The sequence below is a fragment of the Mustela erminea genome, chromosome 18 (assembly GCF_009829155.1).
Source record: "Mustela erminea isolate mMusErm1 chromosome 18, mMusErm1.Pri, whole genome shotgun sequence".
Taxonomy (NCBI): Eukaryota; Metazoa; Chordata; class Mammalia; order Carnivora; family Mustelidae; genus Mustela; species Mustela erminea.
The window spans coordinates 60,105,287-60,132,273 of record NC_045631.1 but is presented as its reverse complement, the minus strand read 5'-3'; the positions used below and the strand labels follow the sequence as shown (position 1 = coordinate 60,132,273).

General features: G+C 55.5%; 1 protein-coding gene across 7 annotated transcripts in view; it reads right to left on the bottom strand.

The window, feature by feature from the left end:
* Positions 1-26,987, bottom strand: part of RPTOR (regulatory associated protein of MTOR complex 1) — a 306,996-nt gene that overhangs the window by 114,137 nt on the left and 165,872 nt on the right. For all 7 annotated transcript variants that reach the window (XM_032322464.1, XM_032322470.1, XM_032322466.1 and 4 more), the window contains one exon: positions 17,849-17,908. In XM_032322464.1, the coding sequence (XP_032178355.1) occupies positions 17,849-17,908 (60 nt within the window). The remainder of the gene's footprint in view (positions 1-17,848; positions 17,909-26,987) is intronic.

Sequence of the window (26,987 nt, the reverse complement as noted above, 5' to 3'; positions counted from 1 at the left end):
GCGTCCCGGTCTGCGGGAGCTGCTGAAACAAAATACCAGACCGCTGGCTGAGCCGACCAAAACGCCTTCGCACACGGCTCCGGAGACCGTCAGTCCATGGTCAGGGGCCGGCGTGCACTGACCTGGTGAGCACCCTCTCTCTGGCTTACAGCCTGCAGCCCTCTTGCTGTGTCGTCAATGTGGCAGGGAGACAGCGCGCCGTTGTCTCTGCCTCCTGTTCCAGAGCACTGGTCCCATCGTGACCACATCGCCCACAGGCCCATGTCCACACACTGTCATGCTGGGAGTTAGGGTTTCAGCATAGGAATTTGGGGGGGGATCAGAGTTCAGTCCATAGCACTCAGGCTCAAGAAATGCTATAATCACAAAGCAGGACAAATACAAAGAATGCCCAGAAAAACAACAAAATCAAGCTGCCAAAATGGTGCAGTACCGGCCTAAAGATCACCGAGACAGCACAGGGCCAAAGAGCGGCACAATCCCGGCCGACAGCCTCCTGTCTAAGGCACTGCTTCCACGGGGAGGAGCCCGTCTTCCTACGGTGCTGCTGGAAGAACCAGACACCCACGCGGAAAACGGGAACCTTGACCTCACCACACACCATGTGCAAAAATTAACTTGAGATGGACCACAAACTTAAACATAAAAGTTAAAACGGTCAAAGTTGTAGCAAAAATAGGAGAAAATCGTCACAATCCTGGTAGGCAAAGCTTTCTTAGGCACAACATGGAAAGTGAATCGTGAAAGAAAAACGTATTAAATCAGATTTTATCAAAATGAAATGGCTCTGCTCCCAGAATACTGTTGTGAAAATGAAAACACAAGCCAGACTGACCAGACAGAGCTGACAATGACTCCTGCAACATACATAAAGGGCTCTTGAAGGCAAACAGCGCTGTTAAAACATTGGCAAGAAATGTGAATGTATGTTTTATTAAAGAATATAAATTAACAGCCAACAGCACGTGAAAAGCTGCTCAGCATCATCATTAGGCAAATGCAAATCAAAGCCACAGGACAGGAGCCCCTGGGGGCTCAGTCGGCGAAGCCTCTGCCTTCAGCTCGGGTCAGATCTCAGGGTCCTGGGAGTGAGCCCCACACCGAAGGGGTAGGTCCCTGCTCGGTGGGGAGGCTGCTTCTCCCTCTGCCTCTCCCCCTGCTTGCGCTCTGTCTCTCAAAGAGATAAAATCTTAAAAAACGAAACAGAATAGGAGACAGCACTACCGATCCACTAGGAACCCAGTGTTGACGGAACGCTGAGTGCCTGGTACCCTCACACGTTACGGGCAGGAACGTCACCTGGCGGAGTGCCGTGAACACAGCTGAGAAGCTTCTGATAAAGCTTCACGCACACCTGCCAGATGACCCAGCCCTCCGACCCCTGCGAATTCACCCTGGGGCAACGAAATGCTTAGACACAAGGATGAGCACAACCGCAGCAGGTCGGCTCATCGTGACGACCAGACTGGAGAGAGCCGCTGTGCACCGGCGGGCGGGCAGGTGGAAGGGCTGCGGCGCACACCGGGGAGCGCGGCTTGCCATAAACGGAGCGAACGGCAGGTGCGCCGAGCCTGGGTAGTCTCAAGGCACCGCGCCGACAGGGAAGAGACAGACGCACAAGAACCCGTTGTCATTTTCTACATACACGAAGCTCGAGAAAAGACAACTCTGAGGTGCGATAAGCAAAAGCAGATGAGCGGTTGCCTGGGCTTGGGAGCTCCGGGGGTGGGGGATTCTCGGGACAAGGCACGAGAGGAACTGTGGGCTACGTTTTGAGTGAAGCTGGTTCCACGGGTGGGTAGAGCTGCCAAAACTCACCAACCTGTACAGGATGCAAGCTGTATTTCAACAAGGATCATTTTAAAATGAAAAGTCAAACGAAGGGGAAATTATGGCATTTTCGAACAATAAAAACAGAATTTTTTCCACCAGCAAACTGGCAGCAGAGGGAGTTCTTGAGGTAAAGAGAAACGATCTCAGGCTGAGATGCAGGAAGGAGCGGAGGCCATGGGAGAGGGAAGCGTCAGCGAGAGTTAACGACAGAACATCAGCGACGTTTATGGTGGTGACACACGGAGCATGAAAATACGTGACAATAAACTGTACCCAAGTCAGGGAATGAGTCAACGCCGTGACTCTGTGCTCAGGTCCTCATATCGCCCAGGGCAGTTGTAAAAGTACTAACTTAGATTTGAGTTTAATGAGCCAGGGGTCGCCAATTATGGTCTGAGGGCCAAAACCAGCCAGGGGCCTATGGTTTTGGTTTGATTTTTGTCTGGCCCAAGAGCTAATGATGGTCTTTATGATTTCAAAGTTGACATGAATGACACATGACAGAGGGGCACTTGGGTGGCTCAGCGGGTTAAGCCTCTGCCTTCGGCTCAGGTCATGATCTCAGGGTCCTGGGGTCGAGCCCCCTGTCAGGCTCTCTGCTCAGCGGGGAGCCTGCTTCCCCACTCCCTGCCTGCGTGTCTGCCTACTTGTGATCTCTGTCTGTCAAATAAATAAATAAAATCTTGAGAAAAAAAAAGAATACAGGATGGCCACTGTACTGTCTGGGCCCGGACAGAAACAGAAGTTGGCCACTGCCCGGGAGTAGCCATTCGTGTGCAGGGAAAGAACACAGAGTTGACAAGCCAACAGAGGGGGAGAAAGGAGTAAAACTGCTAAATCAACCCAAAAGAGGGGAGCAGAGGAGGAGAAAGCAAGATGGAAAGAAAGAAATGGGGGAAAATAAAAAAGTGAACATATTTCAACCCAAGTATGCCAATTATTACACTAACTATAAAAGGACCAGATACTTCAATTAAAGTCAGTGACTTTCAGTCTAAATCTAAAACCAGGAGAAAGCCATGTCCTGCTAAAAAGAGATGCACCTTAAATACATACCGGATTCAGACACACACATATTAGAGCACCTGCGTAAATTCAGATGAGGATGAAAACACACGTCCTCGCCTGCAGTCACGGAGAGGCAGCCACACCACTATGCTGCGAAGTGGACGTTATCCGAGGCAAAGACTGACATTTCTCAGATTCCATCCGTTCCACCAGGAAGGGGGATCGGTTATGGCTAATTTATCTTTCCACAGTGCTGAAGGGCAAAGTGTGTAGTCGGCAGGGGGAATGGGCTTTTAATTTAAAGTAAAATGGCAAGAAGCTGTCAAACTCCATTTCTGAATGAAAGGAGGAAGTCGAGATGCACAGAGCAGCAACGTCTCGAGCAACGTCTAGCAGGGTGTCGGGGAATGGCAGAACAGGGATTTGGGACTGCGAACACAGAGGGATCAAGATCTCAGGAGCACTGAGGATGACCCAAAGTGGGAGAATTAAGGATCAGCGTGTCCAGGTCCCAGTAAACAGCAGAGGCTTTCAGACTCTGGGACCACTCCCAGCAAGAAATGCATTTTGTGCAGCGATCTAATACACACGCCTACAACCACAGGTAAACATACACATTCGATATTCATATACAATCGAAGCAAACAACATTTGTGTTCCTGGGGAAACAATGATATCTTCTATCTTTTCTTTCTTTTTTAATGGTGGCTGTGGCCCACCACACTGATTTCATAGCCACTAACAAAACATGACCTGCAGTTTAAAAATATGGACTTGAGTGAAACTCTTGTTAATTTCCCCAGGAGGCTATCAGCTCAGGGTTATCAAAATGCTGATGGTGAACACTGCTCCCCAGGGAGGTCAGAGATAAGAAAATCACACAATTCTACCCGTAAATAGCTGGCTGGTGGTTTTCTTTTTTTTTAAACCCACACAGCCAGCTTGTTCTCTAATGATTTTTAGAACTCCGTACCGAGTCTCTAAATTGAACAGTTTACGCGTGCTAGACTGCGCCTCAGTCCCTTTCACCCTGCACTTAACATCTCGACAGATCAGAAACCCGCTAATCTTGGGAAGCAAATGGCATTGAAGGAAAATGTATTTTAAAATTCTGAAGGAAAAGGAGTGACGGTTTCCACAGCTCAGTGCTGAGCAGGAGTTAATACGACACTGGAGATAATCCACCTTTGACTGAATTTATTACAGAATGATAAACTGCCGCCCCCCCCCCAGAGCAGCCGACAACGTGCGTCCCTCTGGAGGCTGCAGACGAGGATCAAAGGGAGACATGGGATCGAACAGAGCAAAGGAGCAGCGTCCGTCTGCTTATTCAACATGTGTGTGACGCAATGAAAACAGATGGTTTTTTATTAAGCAGTGCAGGTTCCAAAACTCTTAAGAAATAAATCTGAGTCTAAGTTCATTTTTGAAGCATTTCTGAAAAAGCTGATTTTCTCTGGACATCCTAGTGTCAAGATCGATCATCCGACAGGCCCTTTCCTGAGAGCTAGAGTTATGGGAGCCATGCCAGACCAGTGGCCAGGCAGAATTCTCTGGGAAGCTGCTAAAAAGCCTGTCACGCTTGGGGAAGTCAGCTTCTAAAATTAGGGGAAGGGGCAGGGGCTCTGGCTGGCTTAGTCAGTGAAATGTCTGCCTTCAGCTCAGGACATGATCCCAGGATCCTGGGATCAAGCCCCATGTGGGGCTCCCCGCTCAGTGGGAAGTCTGTTTCTCCCTCTGCTCTTCCCCCGTCCCGACGCTCCCCCTGAGCGCTCTCTCAAATAAATAAAAAGTCTTTAAAAATAAAACAAGGGCACAGAATCCAGATGAATCCCAGGGAGCACATCCCCTGATCCAGACCAACCGCAGGGAGCACATCTCTCTGATCAGATGACTCTGGGGAGCACTACCACCGTGAGGCACTCAGCTACTATCTGGTTGTCTCTCCAGATGTCTCTTCTGGAACATGCTAAGGCACCCTCCGTGAGCTTCTTTGTAAAAATCGGGTCTTAAGAAGGTGGGAACAGAGGCAGGTGGGTGAGTCGCGGGCTGGAGGGGCAGACCTCGCGTCCCGGCGGTAAAACGGATGTAATGCTTCTGCTGTTTAACACACACTGCCACCAGCCTCCCCTGGTGGTTCCTTAGCTGAGCAGAATCTGTCCGGTCTATGTAGGGACCAAAATGCCAAGGTCACTGCAAGCTTGTGCTGAGCAGGACTACTGGTAGCCTTGTCTAAATTCTATCTCTTACTGTGAATTTATCAAAATATCACAAAAGCAGCAGTTTCCAAATACAACTGGAGTATATTTGCTCTTGATCTTCTAGGCAAGCTCTCCTCCAGGGTTTTCCTGCGCAGGTGCACTGAGTAGACGTGCGCTCCAGTTCCTCTGCCTCCTGGGTCCCCAGGGCCCTGGCTGAGCTAACTGGTCGCTCATTCCACCCCACAGCCCCTCAGTTCATCTAATCTGTCCTTGGCATATAAAACTCAGCCCCCCCCATAAGACTGTTCTTCGTATGTCCCCACTCAGAATTTACCTTTCCTGCCTCTGAAACGTCCGTGCGTGAACCTGCCAGACATCAAGTGATTCTTCCGTGCTACACGCAGCACAGAGATCAGGGGATGGGACTGAATGGACCTGGGTGTCATCCCCCAGGCGCTGTCACGTATGGCTGTGTGACTTTGGGCACATTACCTAACCTCCCCGAGACTCAGTCACCTCAGAGATCCCGCCGAACTCCACGGGACACAGAAAAGTGCAATTCACACCTAGCAAGTTAGCCCAGAATCTGGAACACGGCAAGGGCCCAGGAAATAGAGATGCTCCTACTTAATTATTACAATCCCCCCCGACACACACATTTTAAAACAAATGAAGCCCAAAATGCTGGAATTGCCCCCAGGAAACCAAACTCCTAAGATTAATATAAAAAACACGACGATTTCAGGAGCACTCTAGGTTACCTGTAGCGCGTTTCCACGTCTGCGACTTAAAGCTGGCCTCAGAGAGAACATCTGCAGGTCCCATATCTGAGAAGAACCGACCTCTGTAGCACACAGGGACGCCCCCAGCTCACTGAGACGACACCCCCCCCCCCCCCACAGGCAGGAGACTAACGGCCGCGATACTGAGGGAGACGCACAGCGGCAAGTGGGCACGTGAGAAGACGCCTGCCCAGGTGAGCCCTCAGTGACATCCCCGTCACGACCACAGAGAGACCCTGCCACGCCCACAACGGTGACAGTCACGGGCTGATGAGGACGGACGTGGCAAGGGCACGGAGAAACAGAACGTAAATGGCACCGCTCTGGAAGATTCTGGCAACTTCCTAGGAATTAAACATAAACGTACCATCTGCCTCAGCACCGCTACTCCCCGTGTCTACCCAGGAGACACGAAGATGTGCGTGCACGCAAAGCCTGGGACGTGGGTGTTCACAGCCACACTGCTCCCCGAGTCCGTGAATGGCAGGCGACGCGGACGGACAGACTGGTGATGTGGGGTACCGCGCGACAGTACGACAGAGCAACACGGATGCGAGCCACCATGTGAAGGAACTCTGAAAACACTACGCTAAGTAAAAGTGAAACACGAAGCCGGACGCAGACGACCACACAGTGTGGCCCCATTTCTATGAAGTGTCCAGAAAGGTCAAATTCAGAGGGAGAGGATGACTAGCAGTTTCTGGGTTTGGGATGGGAATGGGACTAATGGCGGACAGACGCCAGTTACCATGGGACTGCGGCGGTGGTGGCACAGGCTGGGAGACCTACCAGGAACCACGGAACACTTAGGTGGGTACGTAATTTATAAATTTACGTATAAGCTGCTGAAAAAATACAGAAACTACCACCCCCAAAAGTGTGAACTGAACACATAAATGATGCTACAAGACCACTGTGTACATTTCAGTCTCTTTCTGAAATGCCACGCTTTCTGCATTGACTCCATAAACAGGTGGGGTGGGGGGAAGCCCGTCTGTTGTTGTGTGTCTTCATTTTAAGTCAAACTAAACCGAAGTCCTAGTTTTCAGTACATGTAGAATTCCTCCCCCCTTTCCCTTTAGTTCCCCTAATAAATCCGTGAATTTTTTCCCACCCGGAAAGTCAGTGATTTTTCATCTCTCCCGGTGTTTCAATGATCTGTGCTGCTTAGGCAGGAGGAAGAGCAACACAGCCCTGGCCTGGCGTGTGCCCTGCTTCCCGGCGCCTGGTTCCAGGGAACCCCGAGGCCTGCCTCACTGCGCTAAGACCGCATCTCTAAAGCTTCCGCCAATGGCCCTGGCGCCAGCACTCGGGGTCCTGCAGAAACGTGTGAGTGATCGGCAATTTCATGACTCTTCGATGATGTGAAAACAGGTACCATGTCATCCAGTGTCTTCCTGCCTCCAGGCTAAACCTCCCGGTCCCTTAAGGTGCTCCTCACCCAAGGCACCAAACTGTATCCTGCATGTCCCCGACAGGTCGAGAGAGGGGCCGTCCCCTCCTCCTCCAGAATTGGTCTGGTTTGGGAACAGCTGTTTGGAAGAGTTGACTCAAGCTGTTTCCCACAACCCCGACTTTTTCCACAGGGGCTAATGTTCTATCGAATCTCCCCAACCCCATGCTTGTACATACAATTTCTGAGGACCATGCTGTGGTTTACACACAGAATTCTGACTGCTTGCCTTTAGCTGCTCAGCCTGTCACCAACCTGCTATGTCCTGGTACTGGGTTTGTGAGCAAACCCTTATGTTCTCTCAATCCTTCAAGTAAGTGTCATTATCGTTTATCTGCATTTCCAAAAACTTCTGCGCCACGTTGCTGTACGTCCATGGGTAATTCTGAAATGGATCTTCCTTAGAGTAGAACAGTGCTGTCGTGGAGACCCTGCAAAGGCCAGGTGGGTGGCCGGTGTCGCCGACTACACAGTCCATCCTTCCTGCAGGAGGAGGAGCCTCCTGGGCTCATGAGTCTTCTAGTAGGCGCTGGACTGACCACCTTCCGCAGGGAGAAGCAGGAAGAGCCCTCCCTGGGACCCCCCCGCTGCCCCCACACTCCTGCTCGTAAACAGACCGCACTACGTCAGGCTCTGGACCACCTGCTCCCTTTGCCGGCAGCTGCTGGGAACAGACAGACGCAGGAGCAGAGCGTCACTCCCATTCCTCGCCCTGACCCGACACTCCCTTCCCCCCGAAGCTCGCACGGCTCCTGCTCCACGGTGCCTGCCCATCTCCAGCTTGCCAAGGGCCCCACCTCTTTGAACACCGTTCGCCTATAGGCGTCTACTGACTGCCTGCTACTGTCCTCTACTGTCCTGGCCCTGCAGGAGAGGAGGCCAACCTCTCAGTCGGTGTCCTGTCCCTCTGCTCCGACAAAGGGCCTGCGGGTGAGTGAGCTCAGGCCGTCCTCATGAACGGTTCTCCGGATGTGAGCCTGAGTCCCCTGCTGGACGGTGAGCTCTGCAGACACCTCTGGTGCGTTTCTACGGCCTGTCTCTTCCCTGTCATCATCGCACAGCGCCTGTGGGGCCGCGGGCAGCCGGCTCTCAAACACCGTGTGGCAGATGGCACGGAGCAGAAGGCATTTCCTCGTGGCCACACCGCGGCCCAGGAGTAGAAGGTGGACCAGTCTGGCTCCACCTCCAATGCAGGTCCTGACACAACTGCCTCAGTTTCCCGTCCGATGCAGCGATCTGAGTCAGAGTCTGAGCGGCAGCTGCAAGCCCACCCAGGGCTCCCGTGCTGCTGTGTGTTCTCGACCCTGGAGCTACGCACACCCTCCTTCCAAGCCTGGGGCACCTGGGACACCGCTCCGAGGCTGGGGGACTCGGGTGGGAGAGGGTGCGCGTGTCCTCCGGCATTGTCCTGCAGCCCCCAGACTGCGTGGGGCCAGCGGAGTCGGGACTGACGTGGGGTCTGTACTCCGAGTGACTCTGGGCAAGTCCATGTCCCCTTAGTGCCCAGGGCCTGACTCCCCGGACAACTGTGCAGACCAGAGTGGCTAATCCCCACCAGGGCCTCTCACAGGGCTGGGCTCCACAAGCCATTGGGGGGATTTCGCCTCCCCAACCCACGTGGGCTGGCCGTGTGGACGTGAATGGCCACCCGGTACCAGCCCCGTGTCAGGGGCGCATCTCCGGGAGAGCTGCTTAGCACTAAGGCGCCTCCACTTGGTCTGACGGTGCAAGAGCAGAGTGCTGTCCCTGAGCGGGGCCTCCGGGGGCCGGCTCTGGATCAAGGCTGAGGGGAGGAGCAGGCGAACACAGGAGAGGTGGGTGCCCGCGAGGACCTGCACAGAAATGGCCTGAAGCACTGGCGGGGCGCGCTGTGCGAAGCCCTGCAGCCTCGTCCTTGAACTGCGCGTCGTCGCCTGGCCTCCCCCGCACCACGCCTGCCCTCGGTGAGCGCGAGCCGCTGGCAGGGCCGGCTGCATCCCTGGATCCAGCTCACAGGCGTCCACCAGAGACTGGCAGAAGCACATTTTTGTTAGGACACCGAGGGCACCGGGGCGCCAGGTAGTGAAGACGGGAAATTGGCCTGACGCTGTTCTGTCTGGATGACAAAGGCTGGGACACTGGCGCCACCGTGAAGGTAATGAAAGCCCTGTGCGTGGTCCGCGGGCGCCCCTGCTTGCTGCCTAGTCTTGGCTCAGAGCCTGGCCCACGTCCGGCAGATCATGACCCAAAGGCAGGTGGTGACGGAGTGTGTGCCGCTCTCGGGGACCCAGCACCCCTGGCCCTCCCTCCGGAGTGCTGCTGACGCACACAGCTCCCGTGGGCACCAGGTCTGCGGCGGGCTGGTCCGCCCCTCGCTCACACTGTCTCCACCGTGCAGCGCCCCTGGGGCTTTCCCGCTCCATCTCTAAATTAGCTTCCCGTGACTCATCACTCATCCTCTCCGTGACGGGCAGGCGCTCATGACTTACTGATTTTTCACCTTCAACCCGCTGACATGATCTATCTATGCTGGAGAGAAAGGTACTTTTCGAATGAAGGCTGGTATCTTGTTAGCTTTCCTTTCAAACGTAACACGTGTACGATGCCGACCTCCCAGCGGAGTAAACGCTAATCACAGCTACTGGGCCCAGACGGTGGGTGTGGGTGGCCGCGGGTCCCTGCAGACCCTCGGAGGACGCAGGTCTGCACCCCTGCAGCACACGCTGTGGGCTGGGGTGGTGGCGTGGGTCAGCGCACGGGCTTCAGGGAGCCTGCCTGGCAAAGCCCTGCTCCCACTCGCCCTTGCGGCGAGACATGGGGCAAATGACCTGCCCGTCCCGTGCCTCAGTTCCCCCATCGTTTGAGTGTGGACACTGACAGCGCCTCCTTCAGACGGTCCCAGCAAGGACCGCGTGAGTCAATGTGCAGGGAGCCCTTCATGCAGCTCCTGGGACCCGGCGGCTGCTCAAGATACGTTCCCGGCCGTCCTTCTTCCCGACTCTCAACCGGAAGGACCGCGGGTTACCTTGTGTTCGCAAGCAACAGCTCATGTCCTCCTACGCGCTCCTCCCCGTCCCCCGGGGCACGGCTGACACCGGGGCTCTGACACATGCAGACTGCTGCTAAGTAGCCAAATACTCATGGATTCAAGGTAAAACCAACCCCAGATGCAAGCTTTGGCTTCAGCCTGCCGCCCCGGGCTCAGCAGGGGCCATGGCGCACGCGGTGGAGGGCACAGCCGCTCACTTTATTATCCCAGACACCGGGCTGTTAGCTCCTTAAAATATGCTGTTGACACAATAGATGTTAATTATGAATAATTTTCGGTACGCCCCGCGCCTGCAGTGATCAGAATGCTAACGAACAGCCTTGTGCAAGAGGCTCCCAGCTCCCTGATGCCCCAGCGCTTTCTGAGCACCCTAATATTTCTAGTGCTGTTTAAGCGTTTCATTACTTTGTTTCAGGGCTGAAAAATGTCCCTTAATTTCCAAACATGGATCTTACTGCCACTCTCTCCGAGGACTCGGAATATAAACACGCGCCACAGCGGCAACATGTTTATTCATCAGGCTGCTGGGTTCGTGGAGATAATTAGAAACGGGGGGTGCTCAAAGAAGGTTCGCTCTAATTTACTTCCCGACACAGCAGCTTAATTAGAAAACAAATTCCATCCCCAGCTTTAAAGATTGCTAAGGAATTACAAAACCCACACACCGCCCGTACCTCCTCTCCGGTCTTGTGTTGAGGCTGCAAACAGCACATGTTTTGCCCGTCTGACAAAGGTGCCAGAGGCTGGGAAGGGGCTAAGGCGCCACCCTGGGGAAGTCTGTGCTGAGCGGTCACATGCCGGCGGCCGCTGGAAAGAAACCACATTTATTACCGAATTACCGCACCGCAATTTCAAGTATGAAACCTTTCCACCAGCGTCTCCAGTGATGACAAAGAGGCCACGACGCATTCAGGCGGGGTTTCTGACCGGCAGCAGCCAGGGCAGGCGCTGGCCCTGTCGTGACGGAGGCGGGAAAGGCCGGTCTCGGGGCGAGGCACGGTGCCCCTCCAGCCCCCACAACTGCCTCTCCGGGCCCCGAGGCTGTCCCCGGCTCCCAGGACGCGGAGTCACCGCTGTCCAGCCACAGGGCAGGGCGGGTCATCAGCCCCGGAGCCCTCGGCTCACTCGTTGCTCACACAGAGGAAGGACAGCTTCCGGGGGCAGCGGGACGCGCGCCTGCTGACTCGGTCCACATACACCGAGCATGGCCACACGCCAGACCTGAGCCAGGGCCACCCTTCAACACAGAGCAAAGGCCCTGGAAGCGGGGGCAGAAATGGATGTCATTCTATTTTTTCAGATCGGTAAATTAAGGAAACCAAACCCAGTAAGCCAGGCCCGTGTTCTCCGTCTCATCCCCGCGTTATGAATCGCGCCTCCCATCAGACGGCTATGGTGGCCAGAGTCACGGTCACAGAGGTGACAGTGCTACCGTGTGTCGAAGAGAAATGAGAGAAAAAAACCAGAGGCAAAAGGAAGAGCTCGGAATCCTTGAGAAGCGAGCAACATTGATAACGTTGAGCTCCAGCTTGGCTGACCACGTGGTGGTGTCTGCCCAGGAGACCACGACGTGTGCCACATCCACGGCCACGTGGCTCATACTCTGTGGAGGGCACACATGCTGCCTCCTGTGCGTCCTTGGTGGGGGGCCTCCCCCCCGCCCCCAGCACTCCACAGCCCAGCACGAACTGCTGGAGAGCACAGGACACAGGGCCAAGGAGCCGAGCCAGAGAGCCGGTTCCCATCCAGTCCCGTAAGTGAAATGAAAAATGTTATTTCGCCAAGTAACCTGGACCCATGACCAGACCCCCAGTGAGCTGCACCAAGTGTCCACGTGAACAGCCTCACAGCGTGGTGGGCAGCGGCCACAGCCCCTCACACGGGAGAGACGGGGACAGGGACACGCTCTGCCGGCTTTACTGCAGACGTGACCCCCCAGACCCCGGACCCTGTGGCTCTCAGAGAAGAGGGCCGGTCACCAGAAGCGGGGACACACGGGAGCGGAGCGCTGCCCAGCTGCCACCCAGCTCCGCCAGGTCTCACCTGGCAACCACAGCACCAGCTTCCGCAACACTGTGCAACTGGAATCTCCCAAACTATTAACAATGTATATACTTTGAAATATTCTGCGGCTTCTCCAAACATAAGCTGCTTGTGAATTAAAAAAATCCGGAAGTGTTTACGGTCCCCCGCGAGGCGCAGGCCAGGAGGGATGATGTCTATGCCCCCACCTTGCCCGGTCACGTGGTGGCGAAGGGGAATGCCGGCGTGGACGAGAGCCGCAGGACGCTACTTGGAAGCCCCCCCTACCCCCGGCTCAGTCTGGGGTGGAACATGGCTCCCAGAGCAGGACCTGAGGCCAGGGACGGGCATCGACCTCCCGCCCCTGCCCAGAGTCTGGACGGTGAGTCAACACTGAGCCCGCCCCCGCCGGATCACCCAACTAACCGCTCGCGACTCCACCTGAAGAACGTTTGGAAAAACATGATCCCAAATCCCCGAAATGCGAAGGCTTTTGACCAATCAGCTATGGCCCCGGGTGTGTGCTATGTGTGCGCTTGGAGCCCTGGATGAAGGAACATGGGCGCGGGCCTTGCTTTCAGAGACTCCTCTCCGGGTTTCTGTCGGGGAGCTGACGCCCCTCCCCCACAGCACACCAGTGACAACTCTGCCCTGGCACATGGTGCACAGACCCTCGTCCTCAGGCACAGAGGCCCTGGCCCTTTGCACAAGGCACAGCTGGCCGCCGCCACAGCGGGGCTGATGGGGACTGCACGTGGGAAGCTGGGCTGGGGCTTCTGGAACGACCACCCTGGCCAGAGGCCCACAGTGCCCCTCGCACACGTGGCCTAGGTCTGCACGGCCAGGCCCACCGGGGTCGGTGGGAGAGGCAGCCCCGGGCTGGGCCACACTCAGCAACGCTGGTCGCCTGTGCCCCTCCACACCCTGGGTTCCGTCCTCTGCATTGTTCCATAGCCTGATGAAAGCATTTCACCTTGTACCTGAGTCAAAACACAACACAGAACCCGGCCCGAGTCTGGACTGTGGGATTTTAGCTGTGGCACTGCAGATCATGTCACTTCCTATCCTAAAGGCTCAAAGGGTTGGGAGGCAGGCAAACCTGCCGCGGACGCACCCTGGCCACGAAAACACCATTGGGGCCTCGATGAGACACTCGCACTTCGCAGGCGAGTTCCAGGCCAAGTGCCCACGACGCGCGGGCGCTGTGCAGAGGGAGGGTGTGTGAATGGCTAACACACTAGACGTGTCTGACAGCGGACGACGTGCGAGCGTGCAGCCCACGCAGGAGGGGAGGGCAGTCAAGCCTCAGTCGCCGGCCGCCGGGGCGTGAACCGTCCACCGTACCGCACACTTCACACCATCTGCTCGGTTCTGAGCCACAGGACAGGACAACCGCGGGTATGACATGTCTTTGCGGACAACCGGGTCAGCACTGCTGGGAGTCAGCGGCACGGGCAGGGCCCCGAGTCGCAGGGTGAGGGGGGATGGGGACGGCCCCCGAGAGTGGGAGCCAGACAGCTGCTGATGCAGCTGCCCAGGGTGAGAAGAATCCAATGAGATGCTCGTTCCAGGAATGTTCTCTGAATGTAGACGCCACGGCGGCCGGGGCGGCTCCGTCAAACACGGACGCGCCCCGCTCCTGCCTCGCCTGCCGACTGCACACCTGAGTCTGCTTCTCGGAAGTGCTTCTTACTGGCTGCAGGCACCGCGGGGGAACTCCAAACATTAAAATAAGTGAGTTAACGTTTTCCTGTAAACAGAGGGACCTTGAACGCCGGCGGGCTCTGTTGGTGAAGCCTCTGCCTTGGGCTCAGGCCGTGATCCCGGGGTCCGGGGGCCGAGCCCTGCATTGGATTCTCTGCTCACCGAGGAGTTTGTTTCTCTCTCTGCCCCGGTCCTGCCCATGCTCTCTCTCAAGAAAGAAAGAAAGAAGGAAGGAAGGAAGGAAGGAAGGGAAAGAAAGAAAATCTTTCAGAAAACAGACCTGCATTTCCTCAGAAACGGGTCTGACGGTTAACACGCCTGGGTCTCCGGGAGCGTCACACCTGACTTTGTCCTGGTGCTCTGTAACTCTGGAGTTTGGAATCTGTCCTGGCACAACCCCAAGAACCCAACCCTCACCGTCAACATCGCCCCATCCTTGTCGAGCGACAAGGGAGAGCGGCCAGGCACCGTCTGGGACCCCGTGGGCTGGTGGGCGCTGTCTCTGCTCGACTCTGCGACTTGCATCCAGAGAAGGACTCAGGCCCAAGTGAAGGCCTCACAGACGGTTCCTGCAGGAGAGACCTGAGGTTTCTACACAACCGGCTCACACCGTCTTCCGTCCCTGCCACAGCCCCCAAAGGAAGCTCCGTCCCCAATGTCCTGAGGGAGAAGTGGGGTTCATTCAGGCGCGCCGTAGCCCATCCCAATTACTCTGGGCACTGAGCACCTAAAATGCAGGCCACCCCCCAAATCAGGATCGCCTCTTCTCTGCTGCAGAGGCGGACGTGGACACCGTCCCCCAGAGTCGCGTGGCGGCACCCAGCATCCGTGAACGGGATCAGCGCGTGAGGCCGTTTTCCCTCTCCAGGCTTCCTCCAAAATCCGGACGAGCCTTAGCCTTCTAACCCCCGCGCTGCCGCCCCGCGCGAGGCGGGAAGGGGACGCGTGTGGGGGTGCGGGCTGGCCGCCGGGAGCGGAGACGTAGACCGGAGTCAGGAAAATCATGCTTGACAAAGAACACTGACGTCTTCACATGCGAGGGCGCTTCCTTCTGTTCTGCAACCCTCCTCACCCAGTCCTCGTGAGGACGGTGACGCCGCTTCCCCCGGACCAAGAGGCGCCTCGCACAGACCAGCCGCGGCCGCTCTGGGTCCTGGCCTCAGCGTCCTTCCGCCCCAGCTCCCCGGCCGGGCCGCTCCTGCAGCGCCTCCCCGGAGCCATTCTGCCCCGGACCCCCTTACACGGCGCCTCACTTCCCCACGCCACGTGTTAACTTTGTTTTCTGCGTCGTCGTACAGTAAACCGGCCTCTCTGGGAGTGCGGTGCTCGACTGCAGCACACGCGGCTCCGCGTGGCCACGCCCGCAGCCAGGAGAGCGAACCCTCCCCGCGCCGTCCCTGCCACTGCGGTCTCTGACCCGAGCGCGCTGTCCTCTCCAGAAGGTCACGTGAATGCAATCGGACCAGGTGTCGCCCTGGCGCTGCCGGCGTCACTCCACACGGGGCTTCTGGGGCCACCCGTGTGCTCGTGCATTTCCCGCTGGGTCCCGTCGCACGAGGCGCGTTCTGCTAATCCAGCCACCCTGGGGGCTCCCGCGTCAGGTGGCGATGAATGAAGCCCCACAAACGGTCTCGCATGGGTTCTTCGGTGCCCAGTTTCCTTCCCGTGGACGAATGCGCGGGAATGGGACGGTGGCCCCCTGGTGCTGGCCTCCTGCCACGTGGCCGTCCCGCTCGCCCCGGCAGCAGGGCCACGGGAGCGCCGGTCGCCCCGCACCCTCGCCGCCTGTTTCGTCGACCCGCCTCACGGGTGTTGTGGTTTCTTGCTGTGGTTTACTTGGCGTTTCCCCCACGGCTAGTGGTCTGGAGCATCTTTCCCGGGCCGACTGGCCATTCCTACATTCTCTTTGGGAAAGTATCTCCTCGGGTCTTTTTCCAATTTTGAATTTTTTTTCTTCTTTCTGCTCTGTGGGATCTTTATACACTCTGGGCACAGGTCCTCCGCCGGCCGTGCGGTTCGCACACGTCCTCCTCACGCGTGCGGCTTGTCCCCTCGCCGTCTGAGCCGTGTCTTTCGGAGAGTAAACATTTTAAATTTTGATGAAGTCCAATTTCACAATTTGTTCTGTTGTGGGCCGTGCGCCGGGTGTGAAGCCGCGGCGCACATTTTACATCTGAGAGGGCGCCGGGAGTGGACTGGCTGTCCTGCCGCGGTCCCCGGAGGCCGGTCGTCCCACGGGCCCTGCCGCGGGTGTGAAGACCCGCTGGGAAGCGCGGCCCGACTGAACGGCAGGCTTGTCTCCAGCATGATCAGGAGGCTTAACTACACCACTGAGAAAACACATACTTCTCATTTACGGATCTCTAATTGCTCCTTTTACCCTGGAGGACTCGGAGAACGCGGTGCTGCTGCTTCCGTGTGGCTGAGGACGCACGAGCGGTTGGGGTGGGAGCGTCCGCGCCGCGCGGGGGCACCGGGACGCGAAAGGGCAGCACGCAGACCCGGAGGTGGTAGCCGGGTTCACGCCCTGCCTGGTGGGGGAGGCACCGAGGTCCAGCCACCATGACCCGCCCTGCTGGTGAACGGAAGCTCCCTGAAGTCAAGCAGACCAGTCCCACGATCTCCTTGGACACCGACTCACAACTTGCACCGAGGACGGACACTCGGTGAAGTGTCTGCGGGCGCCCTGGTAAGAGTCTCTGGATTCTTTATTTTACAGGCATCCCATGTGTGTATATTCTTGTAGAAAGATTTAGAAGACGGAACAAACCCAAGTCAGTTAACACAGCTCCTTCCACTCAGAGTGAAGACGGACGCACCGTTTCGTGCCTGTTCTACCCCTACTCCTGCACACGTTGCCATGTGTAGTGTAAAAATCCTGTGTGTACTGGTCTCATCTGCTCTTCCCACTAATGGCACGCCGGGCAGCTGTTCTGTGCCAGCCCAGCGGAGCTGCTACAGAGCGCACGGTCCCCAGAAGGACCCGTACCCTCGTGCCTGTGGACGGTTAGACGTAACCTTCTTCTCTAGTTCTCTGACATACAGGCAGGTAGTTTTCCAGGAGGGAAACCCAGAAGCCTGTTTGCTTTCCCTACCTGATTTAATTAAACTCAGGCCTTAGCTGTTCTCACCCACGATCTTGTGTATCAAGACTTAGAGAACTACCATCCTGTATGTTGACTGCGGAGGAAGCAGTGTCCAGGGCGGAGGGCTTATGAACAACCCAGACGAACCAGGATGAGTCCAGGTGAGTCTCACGCACACGCACACCTGCGACGCAGGTTAAGTCTGGAGCCACAGAGTAGCTCAGACCCAGGGAGGTCCACAACAGGAGGCAGCCGGGCCGCCTGATCACCTGGAAGCACGCGGAGAGGTCTCACGACCACAGTCCACGAAGGGCACTGCCGGACGGGACTGCAGCGTGTCAGCCCTGAGGCGGAACACAGACCGGGGTCGGGGGCTTGCAGAATATAAGCGGGGGTGCTGGGAGAAATGAGCCAGCTACAGCAGTCGGGGAGCAAAGGTGACCTCTGTGTGCAGCCGTAGGTTTCTGCTTTGACTGAATGTGAGGAGTGTTTGTCAACGTTCAAACGAACCCAGCTTTTCTTCTGTTCTTTTCATATGGCCGCACACGGAGCCGTGTCCCACGCTGGTCACCAGCACGGCAGTCACAGCATGGCGGTCACCGGAGAGCAGGAGTACACACCCACACGCTGGGAGACACCCCCACGCTGACCACAAGGGCCCCTGGAACCAACAGTGCTCAAAGAACCCCCCTCAGACCCCAAAAGCCACATGGCTTGAAAATCTGACTTACTTTTCTATTAAATCCAGTGTGACCCCGGGCACCAGGCTCACGCATTTCTGCATGCAAAACCTGCAGAGAAAGGAGAGAGAGTGAGTCGCGCTGCGGGGGTATTTAGCAGGAAATACAACAGTGCCCAGGACGTGAGGGCATATGGGCGGGGGCGGGGGCAGGCTTCTCACTCCCGGCGGCTTTCAGATTCATGAAGCAATCCCGACGGTCAGCCGGTCAGTGGAGGGAGGGAACCCGGACACAGGGTCCCGGGCAGGGGTACAGGTGAGAAAGGAAAGGCAGCGTCTGCGCATGTAACGGACACAGCGGCTTCTCTCCCCTAAGAAAGCCAGCCGGGGAGCGCCGGCACGATGAGTGAGCACGAATGACTTCCGGGCACACAAAGGGACACGTGGGAGGAACCAGACACCAGCGAATTCCATCATGTCACTTGCTTATCCAACCCCTGACTGCGTCACACAGGGACCGGACTCTGCAGGCCGCCGGGCCGGACCCTGAGGGCACTACCGGAGGCTGGGAGCCACCCCCTGCCTCCTCCCTGGGCTGCGGGCTGCGGGCACACGGCAACGGAAGAAGCAGCCAATTTTGAGCTTGTCGTGGGAGAAACGTGAAACATTTAATTCACCTGCTTCACAGATTACACTCCAACAACCCACCCGACCGCCAGGAGGCATGCGGCGGGTGCACACCTGCAGGAAGCACTTCCGTGCCTCCCTGGCGGGACACGAGAAGAAAGTCGGAGAGGAAAGTCGGAGAAGGCCAGTGGGCCCACATGGGAGGGACGGGTACAAGCACCAAGCCACGTTCAGGGAGACAAGCTGTGACGTGTGTGAGGCTGCCGGGTAGGAAGGGTCACAGAGAGACAGGAGGATGGTGGCTATGAGAACGAGGGACTCCCGAGGGTAGCCTCCAGGTTGGGGGGAGGTGGGGCTCCACTGCTGTCCCCCCCCGCACCACTGTCCCCCCCACACTGCTGTCCTTGTGGCTCCAGGACACAGGCAGCTCCTGTGGCGGGTTCAGGTAAATCAGGATCTCTCGGTGGATAAAGTGGATCTTCAGGAAAGGCATTTTCCAGTCTAACCCTGGGTTCTATGCAAACTGTGCCACTCTGTCATTTGTCTTTTTATCTGAAACGTTCTTATCCATTTCTGGATTCCAGTGATGACAGAATAATTTGTATCAGGCTAGTTCTCTTATCAATAATAATTAGCTCTGGACAAAACACAAAAAACCACCACATAAAAGCACCAAGAAGAAAACGGATTCAGGGAGAAACAGAAGAATTGCAGGGAAGTGTACCATCACCCAGTGCATCCCGCAGGCACGCCCAGTCCACGAGGCACACGGGGCAATGCTCTGCCGGAAAGCGGCCCCCTCACTGGCTCAGTGTCTCCCGAGTCCTGGCGGGCTGCTGCCGGGCACACATGTGGGGCGAGACTCCCAGGGGCCGCGTGGAGACAGTAACTGGAAGGCTGAACGGAGACAGTCCACACCCACCCCCAGGTGTGCACCGACAGGGAGAGCCAGCCGCTGCTTTAAGGGGGCTTGATCCACACCTGGCCATCCACTGACCTCCTGGGTGGTGGGGGGAATCATGCCTTAGTTACCACCACGCTCCCGGACTCAGAGCCACACCCCTACACTAACAGCAAAGCCAAAGGTCACCAGTCCTACCACCAAACTGCCTGTACACCCTGACAGAGACCGCCTCAGGGCCTTTGCACTTGCTGTTCCCATGGCCTGCAGTATCTTTGCCCCAAAAAACTAAGATTTACTCCTTTATTTTATCTAGATTTCGACCTCCCCTGGCCAGCCAAAGGAAAACATCTCCATTCTCCAACCCCTCACTCTGCATTTCTCACTCCCCAGTGTTTTGTTACACAGCTGTTGGCATCTGTCTTTACCACGGAAGGTATGTTCAGGGTATAAAAGGACCTCTCTCTTCTTGTTAATCTCTACAGCTCTGGTGCCAGGGACAGTGACCAGCACACAGTTCTGCTGCTTACCAAATACATGTGAGCGACTGGATACGGTAGGAGACTGATGTGGTAGTTTTTATGGCTTTCTAATATTTCACCCACATTCTTGTTTTCTTGTCACTCTTGAAAGCAAGGAGCTTCAAGATTTTATGAAAAACAAATCATAATCATTTAGTATTTAAAAAATAAAAACAAACCCAGCTCTGGAACCTCATGAAGTATCATGTAACTGCTGGGTGTTGAGTCTGAGAACGGAAAGACATGAACTATTTTCCTAACTAAAAACAACAAAAAAAGATGTATTTGCCATAAAAAATTAAGAGGTACAGAACATTACAAGTGACAATTACCCCAAATCCCAAGACAGCTGTTAAAAAACACTGAATCATTCCAACTGACTTTGTTCAAGGATAAAGGGAACCTCTGTCCCCGTACACCCCACTGGGTGCTGCTGGGGGAGCCCAAGTCTGTCCCCACTGCCCTCAACACCGCCACCCGCTGCACACGGGGGTCCCGCTTCCACACGTGCCCCGCTCCTGGAGACAACCAGCATCGACGCGTGGGTTTTTGTTTCTTTGCACAAGAGAAGCCTTGTGACAGCTGTTTTTCTAAATATCCCCCCCCCCCAACACCAATTCTTTCCAACATTGAACAAAGCTGGACGAGTTTTACAGGAAAGGCCTGCGTCCCTCCGCCGGGTTCCACCACCGGCTTCTGACTATGTTGGCTTTATCACGTCTGTGTCTCCCTCCACAAGTCCACTCTCCTTTTGGTGCAGCTGGACGTACCACACACTGCCCTCCAGATTCCACGTGTGTCCTTGAGTTAGACCGCACACAATCAAGTGCACACATCTTCGCTACACATTCGTTGACTTGTGACAATGCATACAGCCACGTAACCTGGACTCCCGACAGAGAGCACTGCCGACGTCCCAGAACGGTTCCTCCCACTGCCCCCGGGGACAGAATCGGTTCCGACGCCTCCCCCGACTTGCTCCTCTGCTCTAGAATCTCACAGAAGCGGAGCTGTCCAGTGTGGACGTCCTACAAGGCGGCCTCTGGGCAGCAGTATGTTTTCCAGGTTCGCCCGTGGCCATGTGTGTATTGTGAGCTGATTCTGTTTTACCGCTAACCAGTGCTCTGTCACGGGAATATACTGCCCCGTACAATGCTGTTTTGTAACTTGTCCTCGCATGTCTTGGGCGGTATGAACACTGGTATGCAGAACGTCCCCTTGTCAATGTTTGAATGAGCCCTGTTCGTATGGACACCAAGTTTCTTGTCCTCAGGACGCATTCTTAGAAGCGGACCTGCCCAATGGACAGGTACACTAGACCTGAATTACTCCTCATTGTCTGACGGCGTTCCAGAAAAGAAGGCCAAAATGCCCATTTTTTCACTTCTTGCCAACACTGGGTTCATCATCATAAAAAAGGAAACCGCTGTCTGCCTGACTGACAGGTGGGGAAATGACATGTCGTTTGAATTTCTCTGATTAGTCCAGAGGTTAAATGCCAGTCAATAACTTCCGGGTTCTTTGTGTTTTTCTTTTGCTTGTTGCCTATTCACGCCCTTTGCATTTTTATACTGGGGTGCTCCTCATCTTACCAATTTTTAAGTGTTTTATACATTAACAGAACCAAGAACCAACCTTTGGTTACATGTCGCAAAATTTTTCTCAACTTATAATTTTACATTGACCCCAAACCAACACAGGGGTGAGGGGCACTGACCTCCCACACAGACAAAATCTGCATGTAACTTCTGACTCCCCCAAAACTTAACAACTAGTAGCCTACGGAAACCTCACCGATAACAATTAAAACATATTTTGTACAAGAATCATATCCTGCATTCTTACAATAAACTAGAGAAAGGACCGCGTTACTAAGAAAATCATCAAAGGGGTGCCTGGGTGGCTCAGTGGGTTAGGCCTCTGCCTTCAGCTCAGGTCGTAATCTTGGGGTCCTGGGATTGAGCCCCACATCGGGCTCTCTGCTCGGCAGGGAACCTGCTTCCTCCTCTCTCTCTGCCTGCCTCTCTGCCTACTTGTGATCTTGTGTCTGTCAAATAAATAAATAAAATCTTTAAAAGAAAAGAGAATCATCAGAGAAAGCACACTTACAGAACTTACTGTCCCGTGTTTACTAAAAAAAGCCGGCCTCTATGTGGACCTGCACAGTTCAACCCTATGTCGCCCACACATCAGCTGTGTTTTAGATTTTATCTACTGTTTTCTTGGCCGCACGACACTTAGAGTCTGTGTTTTATAAAATCTATCCCTGCCTTTATGACTTTTTAATTGTCCCCCCTGATCATTTTCCCAGTACTTTTGTGAGTTCTCCTTTTCACATCTGAGGCTTTGTTACATTCGGAATTTATTACATTAAGAGGGAGGGATTTGAAAACTTCAAATGGTGAGCCACGTGGCCCAAATAGCAGATACTGAGCAATTCATTCTTTTTCTGAATCACACGTTCTTCCGACACACACAGACTCTGCTTTTGGAACGAGATCTCTGTTCTGCTCCACGGACGTGATGGTCCACACTCTCATTTCAACTGTGTCTTCGGAACGTGCTGGGGACGGCAGGACGAGCTTTCTTTCGCAAACCCGGTTCCCAAGGCTGCTCTCAGACAGCGGTTTTTCCAGCTGACCTTTACAATCAACTTATCAGTATTGTGTGGAATTTATGATTTAATTTAGGGAGAATTTATAACCTTCATTTACCGGGTCTCAACATGTAATCATGTGGGCAAGTCCCGCTTTTATTCAATTTCTTTTCGTTTCAATCAGTAAAGTTTTACAGGACTTTCTATCTAGGCACACGGTACGCGCTGAGCCAGGCCGTGCCCGTCGCTGTCGGTTACTGTTGTTATAAAGCGGATTCCTTTCCTTCCCGGCACCCACTTGCTGGCTATTTCTAACATACAGAAAATAAAACACATTTTAAGCGACTGCTGTGAAAAATGCCCTATGTGGAAAGCATAAAACGTGATGTCAGCGTAAGCACTAAGAGAGTCAAGGGCAGCCAGTCCCGGACGAGGAAACAGAGCACCCCAGTCCCCAGGGCCCGTGCGCCCAGGAACCCGCCGTGCCCTCAGGAGGCAGTGCTTCCGCAGTGCTGTCTGCAGGTGCGCTCGGTCAGCCGCTGGCCACTGCGTGTAGTTTCCCCGTGTTTTAACTCTTGTTTGCAAAGCTGAGGTTCGGCTCACACATGAATAATGCAACTTCGCCTTCTCCTTCGAAGACGCACACTGTTCATGTGACTTCTCAGCAGGTGATGCCACTGGTCGGCATTTCTAGAACAATGCGCCGACGGACCAGAGCCAGGCCACGCCCTTCTCTGGGCCCTAATCGCGCTGATGGGGACCCAGAGTGATGGGAGCAGCCGGTGTGGAAGACGTTCTCTCACACAAAGCAAGTAGCCTTCTATTTTTGTTACAAGTTTTCATTAAAATTCATTTTTAATTTTATCAAATAACGTTTCTCCTTCACCCACTAACATGATGGATTATGTTAATAGGCAGCCTGATGGAAAGTCATCAAAGCCGCCTCGAAAGCATCTCACGGAGAAGGTCACTCTTCTGCACCGCAGGGCCCTGGTCACTGAGAGTTTACCTGAACTCAACGGTAGCGGCTGTGTGTGTGTGTGCGTGTGTGCACCCGCACACCTACATGTGTAAGTGTGGTGTGGGTATGTGACTGTGTGTCTGCGTGTGTGAGCCTGTGTACCCACGCGTGTGAAGTTTGTGTGTGCACGTGTGTATGTGTCTGGTCTGTGTTGCTGTGTATGAGACTGTGCACGTATGTTGCTGCCTCTGTATGTCCCCATATGTGTGCATGTGAGTGTGCACACATGCCGCGTGTGTCCTGGCTGATGCCCCCCCATGTGGTCACCTCTGACCAGGGCTCAGAAGTGTGCCGTGGCCACGTGTACCGTGTGCTCACGGGCTGCTGGGTTACGCCTGCTCCCTCCTGGATTTGAGAGACAATTACCTGCATGTTGAATCTTTGTTCTTCTGTTTGTCAGCTTCTCCTTTTTTATTGCTTTCCATTTCCTGTAACACCTACTCACTAGTGCCTGATTTTAAGGTCACTTAAGTTTTAGAATTAAATTTTATTTCTTAAACCTCTTCCTTCCCGTTGCTAGTTCTCTTTTTATCTTGCTGTATTATTTTGCCAACTTAATATTTATCTTTCTGTTCCACAGAGACAATATTTATAGAATTTCATGGAAGGCATAAAGCACGGGACGCCTCCCCTGCCCAGAGACAGGACAGCCGCTGGTTACTCAGGGGTCCCTTCGGGCCATAGCCGAGGCCATGCAGACGAGGGGACACTCACCAGAAAGACCAAACACTGGATGCAGGGGGACCTCTGACCTCCAGGAGGCGGGGAGGGGGCTGGAGGCTGAGCGCCACGAAAACCGGGGAAGCCAGAGATGGGAGAGCTTCCGAGTCCGGAAGGACACCCGCGCTCCCTGGGGGATGGCACAGGCCGGCCCTCCCCGGGAGCAGGAGCCCCGCCCCTCTGTACGACGCACCCCCGGAGGTCTTGCCCTTGCTGTTCCATGCTGGCCCTGCACGCGGCCTGCCCCTGGCCACGGCTGGGTGACAGAGGAAGGACCTGCAGAGTTCAGGCCCACCACAGGCTGTGGCTCAAGTCTGACATACGCTCTGGGTTCCGACCAGAGGCTGTGCTTGGTGGGAGAGATGGGCCGGGCACTGTCGTCATGGGTGGCACACGGCGCCTCCCAGAGCCCCCGACCCACGTGCCAGGGAGCTTTCCTGTTCCGGACTGTTCACTCCGAGGCCTCCCCTGCAAGAAGCACCCGCCAGAGACACTGGGCCTCGAGTATTACCCTTTTGAAAAGGAACTTGGCGGGGGGAGGGCAGCTCAAAGGAGCAATAAGCACACTTCAAACAAGCACATTCCCTGGCGTTTCACTCACTCCAGCAGGTTTCAGAGAACAAAACCCGACACGAAACCAGTGTGTCCATCACCGGTATCTGTAGCCAAATTAAGTCTGCCGTTTGGTACCATCAGGTCCTAATTTACTGACTTTAAATAGCTGCCCTTCGAGCGGCCCAGAGCGGCCTGTTCTCCCGAGGCCGGCCAGGCTGTAACGAGGACAGGGCGCGAGTGCGGCCCGGGGGCGGCTACTTCGGGCCTGCCCTGCTCCGAATCATGGCTGCTGAGAGCACAGCCGGTGACTCCATCGGTCGGAGGGGCACGACACCCCTTCCTCCGAGCTTTCTGCCCTGCGAGGCAGGGAGCTGACCCCCACTGTCTCCTGGCCACAGCCCGGGGGCCAGGCACCAACGGAGGGGCCCTGCGCCCCCAGAAGTACCCACCCGGTGAGCATGCCTGGCCCGTCATCGGACGCAGCTATCACGGGAGTGCTGTGAACTTCACAAGGCTTCTGACTTTTTAATTTAGAAGAGATTAAAATGTCGAGACAATTGCAGTTAAAAGGAAAATGACTTCAAAGAAAAGCATAAATATTTGCGGGTAAACATCATAATGTCTGTAATTTACTAAAAATAGCCATAAATACAAAACAATGAAGCAAGCAACCTGGTAAAGTTGGGGTGATAAGCCCGGGGGATTCATTTCATGATTCTCTCCACTGCTCTCCAGAGCCGCTGGATGTTACCCCGAAACCATCCACAGAGAAGGAGACGGAGACGCACTCGCATGCTGATGGGTCCACAGCAGGAGAACATTCTAGGGCAAGATCTAGTTGTTCAAAACCTTGGCAGCGTGTCCCCATTTCGGAAGAAGGCCAGGTTCCAAGGGAGGCCCCAGCCTCTCCCACCTCGGCTTGCCGCAGAGCTCGTGAGCGGCGGGTTCTGATCAGGAAGCCCGTGTGCGCCCCCGCAAAAGCGGAAAACCCGCACGCTCTCCTGAGGAGCCGACCTTGCCCACGCAGGTGACTCTCATGACCAACACCCAAGGGAAGGAGACAACAAGGCACATGATGGGCTTCCGAGGGACACCCCCACATGGCCCGGGGCCTGTTCCCGCAGATGCCACCGTGTGAACTTGGGACCCTGCTCGTCGGAGGTGCCCCAGGTTCCCCAGGCTCCTTCGTCTGCTTCCGATCCGACCGGAGACTCAGGAAAGAACACGGCCCCTCACCGGAGACGGGAAGTGAGCAGACACTGACCTGCCCAGAGGACGCCCGGCTGAGTCAGGAAGGGGCTGCCTCGGAGGACAGGCACCCAGGGCTCTGACCCGTGCACTGGGGGCCCCTCAAAAGCCCCCCCCAGCTGACTTCGGAGGCTTCTTCGGGTGCCCTGGGAAACCGGCCAGCAGAGCAGAGAGGGGAAGGGACGCCGGCTGTGGCCGGGAGCCCGGGAGCCCTGGCACGCGGGCACGGGGAGCACGGGGCGCGTGGGGCCAAGAGGGAAGGTCTTCCACGTCTGCACCTGTTTGTGCTCGCACAGAGTGGCTGGGCCTCATCCCTCTTGGTCTAGCTCAAAGGGGGCCTGTGGCAGATGCGTGAGTTTCAACGCAGGTTCACCTGAAGGGATTCGTTTCCACAGAAGAACCAGACACTTAAATTACAATCATCTACACGTTTATTCTCTTCCTATTTCTTTCACGCCCTCAGACGTGCTCTTTCTGTATTAAGAAGCTATGCCCTTGACCCCGGTCTGTCCTCAGGGCCCTGTCGGGCCCGTGTCCCCAAGCATGGAGGAGACAGTGGCCGCCCTGCCTCAGGGAGTGAGGGCGGGGGTGCCGTGTGGCACCAGACTCCTTCCCGCTCACCTGAGAGCTGACCCTGTTTAAACCCACAAGCCTCTGACGCGCTGAGACAAGCGGGGCTCACAGGCGACACAGGCGGCTCTCGCACGGATCACTTTAAGTCAGCCGGTCCCTATTATGGGGACCGAAACCGATGTCGCTGTGGAACTCTGAAATCGCTGCCCATCCGCTGGCCCCATGCCAGGCCCAGTCTCCTGCACACGTGACGGAAGAGGCGGCCGGAAGGAATTCACACGGGCCTGGCGACCAGGGCGAGAAGAGCACTACGTCAGCCCCTCTGCAGGCAAGACCAGCACAAGCCCCTGGGCCCCCCGAGTCACACACACCCAACCTCCCCCTCCCTAAACGACAACGCCCGTCCCCGTCATGGGAGGGTCAGCAGCC